The 7,598-nt window shown below is 35.1% G+C and overlaps 1 protein-coding gene across 4 annotated transcripts; it reads left to right on the top strand.

Moving 5' to 3' along the window:
- The first annotated feature begins 384 nt into the window (after positions 1-384).
- On the top strand, positions 385-7,320 carry LOC105113337 (protein S-acyltransferase 10-like). Of its 4 annotated transcripts, XM_011009485.1 has the most exons (12): positions 386-672; positions 755-869; positions 1,621-1,695; positions 1,856-1,927; positions 2,058-2,195; positions 2,750-2,783; positions 3,242-3,265; positions 3,793-3,902; positions 4,435-4,521; positions 4,770-4,853; positions 6,549-6,614; positions 6,876-7,320. In XM_011009485.1, exons 1-12 carry the CDS (start codon positions 621-623, stop codon positions 7,048-7,050), a joined length of 1,032 nt encoding a protein of 343 aa, XP_011007787.1. In that variant the 5' UTR covers positions 386-620; the 3' UTR covers positions 7,051-7,320. The 4 variants fall into 4 exon arrangements, with proteins under 4 accessions (XP_011007790.1, XP_011007787.1, XP_011007788.1 ...); XM_011009488.1 differs by lacking the exon at positions 6,549-6,614 and having other exon boundaries at positions 385-672; XM_011009486.1 differs by lacking the exon at positions 2,750-2,783 and having other exon boundaries at positions 3,242-3,299.
- The last annotated feature ends 278 nt before the right edge of the window (positions 7,321-7,598 follow it).

Raw genomic sequence — 7,598 nt, 5'->3', positions numbered from 1 at the left:
CCATATCATTTCTGTTTTTTATATTATGTCTCGTAAAAAATTACATTTTATTTAAAAAAATTAAAAATAATATGTTTTTTATTTATGAAAATATATTTTTTATTTACTTTGCATGCAAAAATCACAATAATTTTAACGAACTATATATATTTTTTAAAATCTTTTTTCTTAATCATAACTGATAATAATTTTTTAAATCCATTTATTTGAAGTCATAGTTATGACAGCACCACTCCTAGCAAAACAAACTTTCCCCAAGTCACATGGAGGTATAAATAATAACGAAACAGTAGCTTAATTTTTCAGCAGCATCGGCTAATCAACTTTCAACTATAAAGCTTCTTCAAATAAGAACACAAAATAAAATAAAAGAAAATAAAATAAAAATAAAACAACAGCTACCACTACTAATCCCTTCTTCATTTATTTTCTTAAATATTTTCACCTCTTTTTCTCTCAGTTCTTTTCTACTTCGATTTCTCTCAAAATCGTTCATTTTTCAAGATATCCATCACATTCCCTTTTCAATTAAAACACTCTCTCTTCTTTGTTTTGCTTCGCAGAATTATTTTTCGTACCTTTTCTTTATTTTTTTCTCAATTAATGATTTTTTTGCTTCCATGTCAATTTTCAATTTCTGCTACCGTATTGTCCCCTGCCTTGCCGATCCAGGTGACTTTCTGCTAGAAAATCAGAAATGAAAGAATGGATTTCTTTCGTTTTTGTAATTAATGTTGTTGTTTTGTTTGTGTAGCAAGGAGATCTTCATTGGGGTTGAAAGCAGCATTAGTGGTGTTGCATATTGTATATGCAGGGACTCTCTTTCTTTTATATAGTGATTTGATAGAGAAAACCAAAGAAGAGCCATGGTATGTTTGTTTCTGTTTTTCTTTTCTGGTTGGTTGATGAAAGTTTGGGAATTTGAGAGTAATTATTTGAGTTATTGAGTGAAAGTTTTTACTCTGTGTTTTTGATTGGTTGAAGTTGGAGTGGAACTTAAAATGCCCTTATTGAATTATTGAAATATAGCTGAAGACGACTTGTGATTGGTTAGTCATGATCACATCGGCGATGTTGGAATTGAAATTTGATTGATTGAATGAGTTTGATTAATTGAGTTGTTGAATTAAAATGAGTTAATTAATTTTAGTCAATAACTTAAGGCTTGGTAGAAATGGCTGATTACTGTTTCATCCCGATAATTTGCACGTCTGAACAAAATAATGAAAATATAAAATGGGTTGTGAAGTGTTAAGGGGAAATGCCCTTTTTCTTTTGACAATAAGAGTAAGTTTAGGAGTCTTATGATTCTTAATTATTCTCTGTGGATGTGTTGACAAACCTTTGATGTTTATTTATGTTATCAATTATCATATTAATCAAGGGTGTTTTTTATGGTTACTTTGTGATTGGGATCTTAGGTAAAAATTATGGTAAGTAGAGTGCATAATTATGTGATTGTTAGTGGACATTAAGGAATCTATGTGAGGAGGTTGTTACTAGTGTTTTTTAAAACATTTTAAAATTCTTTGGTATGGTTTTTTATTTTTGCTTTTAACTTGAGTGTACGGTATACCATAACGTTCAAGAATTTAGTCGCAACTTTTTTCCTTCTTTCAGGTACACTGCAATATATCTGTTGCTGTTTGTTGCAGCATTGATTCAATACTTTGTTACATCGTGTTCTTCTCCCGGGTAAATTTTGTTGCAGTTGTAATGCCTCTTGATGAATCTGCATTGTGGTTACAACACATAATTTCTGTAATATAAGTTTCTTTGATTGATTTCACTACTTGCCTGATATTATTTCTTCCTCTTCTGTTTTCTAATCGTGCCCATTTTTTAAAAATTTCAGCTATGTCCTTGATGCAATGAGGGATCTGAATGAGAAAAATTCATTATATAGAAGGTCATCAATGTTGTCAAAGTAAGAACTAAACTTGAACTTTCTTTTAATAGGTCAATCATTTCAAATAACACGATTAAAATAAACTGTGAGTTCAGTTGCATTTAAGTCAATCTCACTAACTATCAATTGTTGTAATGTTTAAGAAAAGACAGCCTGCTTCAAGCAAAAGTGGAAGCTTTGTTATCACTGTGGAAGGAAGTCAGTCTGAAAGAAATATTCCGGGGAGTAATGTTACATCGTGGACAAAGCTAGTTCTAGACATGTATCCCCCTGGAACATCTATTAGGTATGCAATGCTGGGTAAACTGAGGAATCCCTTCCTTTGCCCTGTTGGTCTTTTATGTGACAAGTTGATGGGCTGGCTAGTTTATGGTAATAGGAGTGTTATTGACTTGACCAAAAGCAGTCATTGTGTTTTCTTGCATCTGGTGAATGTAAAGTCAATGGTGACTATAAGAGACAGCTATACAACTCCTAAAAAGTACTTGTAGTTTACTCAAATGGTGCCAATGCCTTGACTAAGCCTTAAGTGTACCCAGAGCCTTGAAATTAGAATATGATGTGTTGGAAAAGGTCTGGACCATAAGGTCTTGAAAAGGGATGATGATAAAAGTTTGCAAGGTCCCTGCTTACAATTTCAGTTGTTTTCTTACATTTGATAATGTGATGCCCAACAAAATCATATTAGAGGTATGAATCAGGAAATTGAATAGATAGTGGTGCCACTGATTTCTTTATAATTTCGTGCGATAATTACAAAGGGTGAAAGAAAATGCAGGTATTCTATATCTTTTAAAAAACTAGCAATTGCCACTAACTGCTTTGCCTTGGTCTTTGCAGAACTTTGACATGTTCATATTGTAATGTTGAACAGGTATTTTGTTATCTCATGTTTACGTCCTAGCTTGTGTGATACACCTGGTTGCATCAATATAAATCTCATTCCAACTCTAGAATGCTTATATCTACAACTACCTGCTTCCATACTGTAATGTTTGTTGTATAAGAAGGTTGTCTTGTTTAGGGTGAGTATAGCATCTAAAAGTGCCTAAATGAATTTTCTTCCCAAGTTATTACTCATGGAGGCAATTACTGGTTTGTGAGCTCATTGAAAAGTTCTGGATGGAGAATTTGGTCAGTGTACCCCTCAGCATTTTTTCCCTGAATTGATTGGTTTCTGTGACTTGAACATACACCCTTTTGATTGCAAGCCCAAGACTTGCTTTCATGTTCCCACAAGCATGGAATTATGACATAAATTACTGTTTTTTTTGCAATACATGATAGAGCATATTAAGTGGTCATCTCATCAATGTACTTATACATTTGCAGGAAAATTGTCAGAGATCATGCGAAGTACTTACCCATCACTAACCTTTCAAAATTCACTGGAACTCCTCCATGGTCAACTTTTCCTTCTTTTGCAATGAATGAAAAATACACACACACACACATACACATACAAAGATTGCAGGAAATTTGTGCATAAAAAGTAACTACGCACATAAAAAGTAACTACACACATGCACATACAAAGATTGCAGGAAATTTGTGCATAAAAAGTGACTATGCACATATGCTGGTTGCAATAATTTCGATAGAAAACATTAGGTTGCAGAGTAATGATCTGGCTTCTAATTGGCGTTGCTTTAAACCTCTGAGAAACTTAACCATTTTCCAGACTTGCTGCTTTTCCTGCTCTACAATCTCATTTTTCATGATGGTGGCATTTTAATAGTCTTTTGATTGCATACATTACCAAGTACTGGTGAAGTTGTGTTGATTATTCAACATGTTTTCTGGCTTTGTTTTTTATAATGAATTCTATTTCACCCTTATGTTAATATTTGGTTGTTATTTATTTTTCTTTGCCATAATTGCAGCCTCCACGAGCAAAGCATTGCCATGATTGTGACAAATGTGTTCTTCAGTTTGACCATCATTGTGTTTGGCTTGGGACATGCATTGGCCGGGGAAATCATTGTCGATTTTGGTGAGGTTTTTTATCCTTCTAAAGTTCTCTATGCCAAAATTGTGATGGATGACTTGTAAACAAAATGTTGCCTTACTTCAAATTCCATAAGGATGGTTGTATGGTCATCATAAACTTAAGCTGCAGCTGTTTATGATTGATTGTTTCTTTCTCTTCAGTATCGATTGAGTTCAATATCTATCATTTGTAATTATCATATCTGATCTCATGTTCACTACGTGATAGTATTAACATGTTTATTTGATGAAGAGAGACAAGCATTTTGTTATAATTTTACCATTTTCATAGTCATTTTGCATTCAGATAATCAGATTTCTGATTTCACATGCATTGGATAAAATGATTTACAACATGGAATTTTGTTTGCTGCAAATTTTAGTTGCAGTGGACCAGTTCATATGGATTGAAGTTATTGGTTGGTGTTCCCAACAGTGCATGTAGGGCTATATGGTTTATGACACCTATCAGTTGAAACATTTAGGATTTGCCTCATACTTTTAATGTACTTCCGTTAATTTTGTGTTTTTCTTAGGTGGTACATTTTTGAAGAAACAGCGCTATGCCTTTGGACTGGCATCTTGTACATCACATGCTTGAAGGCTAACATCTCAAGGGTTTGGTACAGTATCTTGTTGAAGTCCTTTCTGTTTTTCTCTGAAGCTTCTGTTTTACTTGTTGAAACACTCTGATGCCTGGCTAAAATCATTACCTTCAAAGAAAGGAGAACAGGCAATGATTGGTCATCAAGTTTTTTATCTTGCTAGTGCCAGTGGTTTTGATGATGAATTTTAAGTTAGCTACACATGGATCAACTTTTAGTTCTCCTGCATCTTTAAATTTGATCCTAAATTATGCCGTTTCTGTCAGGTGGAAGGATGCAATTATGATCCTGCTATTGGTTACTTTGTCGATTGCCTTGATTTTTCTCCTGCTGCTCCTCATTTTCCATAGGCAAGTGTTTTCATTCACTCAATACTTTGTTTCCTGCATGATACATGGTTTCAGACGCAGCTCCTTTCACTTTTATGCTAGCCATAAAAGCCAGAGTATTGACACATAGCTAGAATATGCCATTTGTTGTTTTCGGTGCTTCTAGTGAGCTGACTTAGTTATCCTTATGTCATCTTGGTTCTATAGTTCTCTAATGATATCATTTGTATCGAATGGGCATGTTTTGATCATAAAAGTAGGAGCATGGAATTAAGTTTTCCATTTTAAGAATGAATCTGAATTCCACTTGACAAGGACCATTAGAATGGCCAGGTCCCAAATATGATTGGTTCACATTAGGGGTATTTAAAAAAACTGACCAATCAATTAAACTGTAAAAACCAGAAAAAAGTTAACTGAAAACATCGAACCGAGAGAAAAAACTGCTCAAACCGATTTAAAAATCATAAAACTCACTCGGGCTGGTTCGGTTTTGGTTTTAGAAGTTGAAATTGGGTAACTAGACCGGACTCAATATAACCTTAAACCCGCAAAAAAAAAGGGGTATAAATAGAAAACTAACGTAGCCTAAGTTTGCTAACCCTAAAAATTCCCCCTTTTGCTAACCTTAAAAATTCCCCCTTTCCCAGTGAAAACAGCTGCTAGTTGTTCCATCTCTCCCGTTTCCATCTCTCTCTGTCTTTATTATTATCGCCCCTGTACTTGAGAGGTTGTTAGAGATTGCCTCCTCTTCCATTCCCCCCACTCTCGTTCTCCCCCTCTTGATACAGCAAATTGGATACAGACTTACAGTAGTTGCACATCCCCACATCTCGTTGTGCCGTCTCCCCCTGCCTTCTCTTTCTTGTTCCTTCTTTTCATTGAAGACCCTCTCTTATCTATATAATTAGTTTGTGTGGTATTGATTTGGTAGAAGCAAATCCATTGGCTTCATTGCATGTTATTGGTTTTCCATTTCCACTGCTGGTTTTGTTGTTTTCCTTTTTTCTTTATGAATTCTTGGCTTCGTCCGTAGTTACTTGTTGATGCATTTACAGAGAAGACCAGATCTTTGCTGGACAAAAGGAAAATGGTTGCTTATTTATTTCATAGATGATTTTCGGTTTCAATCCATAAAAACAGTTTGAACGAACCGAACTGGTTCGGTTCGGGTCATTTTCTTATGAAATTTCATATCCCGGTTCATTTGGAATTTTGGGCCCAAACCGAACCGAACCTGTGAACACTTCTAGTTAACACATTGTGTTTCTTACAACAGTGCTTGTCCAGTATGCTAATACTGACCAGGAAACAATCCATTGTTTACTAGGTTCTGGAGGCAGGAAAAGAAAATCTTTCCTTGGCCTTGGTAAAAATTCCCCTTTGATTTCTTTGTGCTGATGGGCTATCTATGCATGTTAATGAGTGGAAATAGATCAAGAATAGTTACTCATGCTGTAAAAGATCATGCAAATGCTGACAAGGAATTGGAAATGATACCTGGTTACAGTTTGCCTGTACAAAAAGGAACTACAAGCAGATTAGGGCTTTTATGCGTGCACTTGTTTTTTACTACTAAAGTTTCCATGACTATTGTTAAAAAACACTTCCTTTTGCCCCAAAAATCAGATGCATATCATAAAAAATGTCTACATGCATGAAATATGTCTGGCCTGCTTTAGCAGGATTATACTAATTTGATGGGTTTTGATGCAGCTATCTTATTCTGACATGTCAAACTACCTATGAACTTGTAAGACGTAGACGCATTCCATATCTAAGGTTTGCTAGCAGTCCTGTAATCTTCTTTTATTTTACATCATTCATTTAGAGTTGGATTTCTGTTTAATGACCAATGAAATCTATTGAAATCAAACCATATGCGGGGTTCATTCATGGGCAATCACTGTTGCATTATTTGGTGCCAGCGTTCTATTGGCTGTTGTTGCTATGGGCACCATATGTTACTAGCAAAAGCAAATATGATTTGACCATTATTTATATTCTGATTTCGTTGTCCTCTTAACTTTCATTGATCCGCAGAGGAATTCCTGAACGAGTGTATCCATTCAGTAAAGGAGTCTGCAGAAATTTATATGATTTCTGTTTTGCTCGAAGCAGCTTATATAGTTTGGAAAGATTACCCACAGCAATGGAACTTGAAGAAAAGTCAAGGCCTTACACATGCTTAGATTTTTTGACCGGCCGTTGTTGCTGAGGTTGTAAGGGCATATTGTAACATTAATGACACCAACTTCTATCCCCAAATTTGTTCTCTGATATCCATGTGAATGTTTGTGCCTGTGCATCCAGTTGTTTTAGCTACAGGATATGGCAGTGCAGATGCTTAAGTTGTTGTTGGGGGCTTTTAGATTTTTGTAGTCAGTAGAAACTGGTTCTGTTGTTTTTTCTGCTTGGAAGATTTCAGAATGTTTCGTGTACGGATTTTTCATGCCCAGATGAAATCTAAGATTTATCTTTTTGCGAATTCAAATTGCCAAGTAAAATAATAGCAATTAGGATTCCTAGTGCGTCTGATTGCAGCCATGCCATGCTATTTTTCTAGGTTACGAAGTAGTTTGTCAAATAAATGTCTGCTGGCGGATTTCACTGTTGGGATCATGAATCTGGTCATCCAATCAAAGCCAGTCAGGAGTGGTGTGCTTGCATTTGTATTGAACTGATTCCACGATTCTCATGTTGTGAACAAGGAATCGAAGAGTTGTAGTAGTAAGTTTTGCAGTTGATTGAGTGGGAAAACCAGAA

Source organism: Populus euphratica, unplaced genomic scaffold (assembly GCF_000495115.2).
Source record: "Populus euphratica unplaced genomic scaffold, PopEup_1.0 scaffold409.1, whole genome shotgun sequence".
Classification (NCBI taxonomy): Eukaryota; Viridiplantae; Streptophyta; class Magnoliopsida; order Malpighiales; family Salicaceae; genus Populus; species Populus euphratica.
Note: the sequence above shows the minus strand (reverse complement) of the source record. Positions and strands in the feature narration are given on the sequence as shown.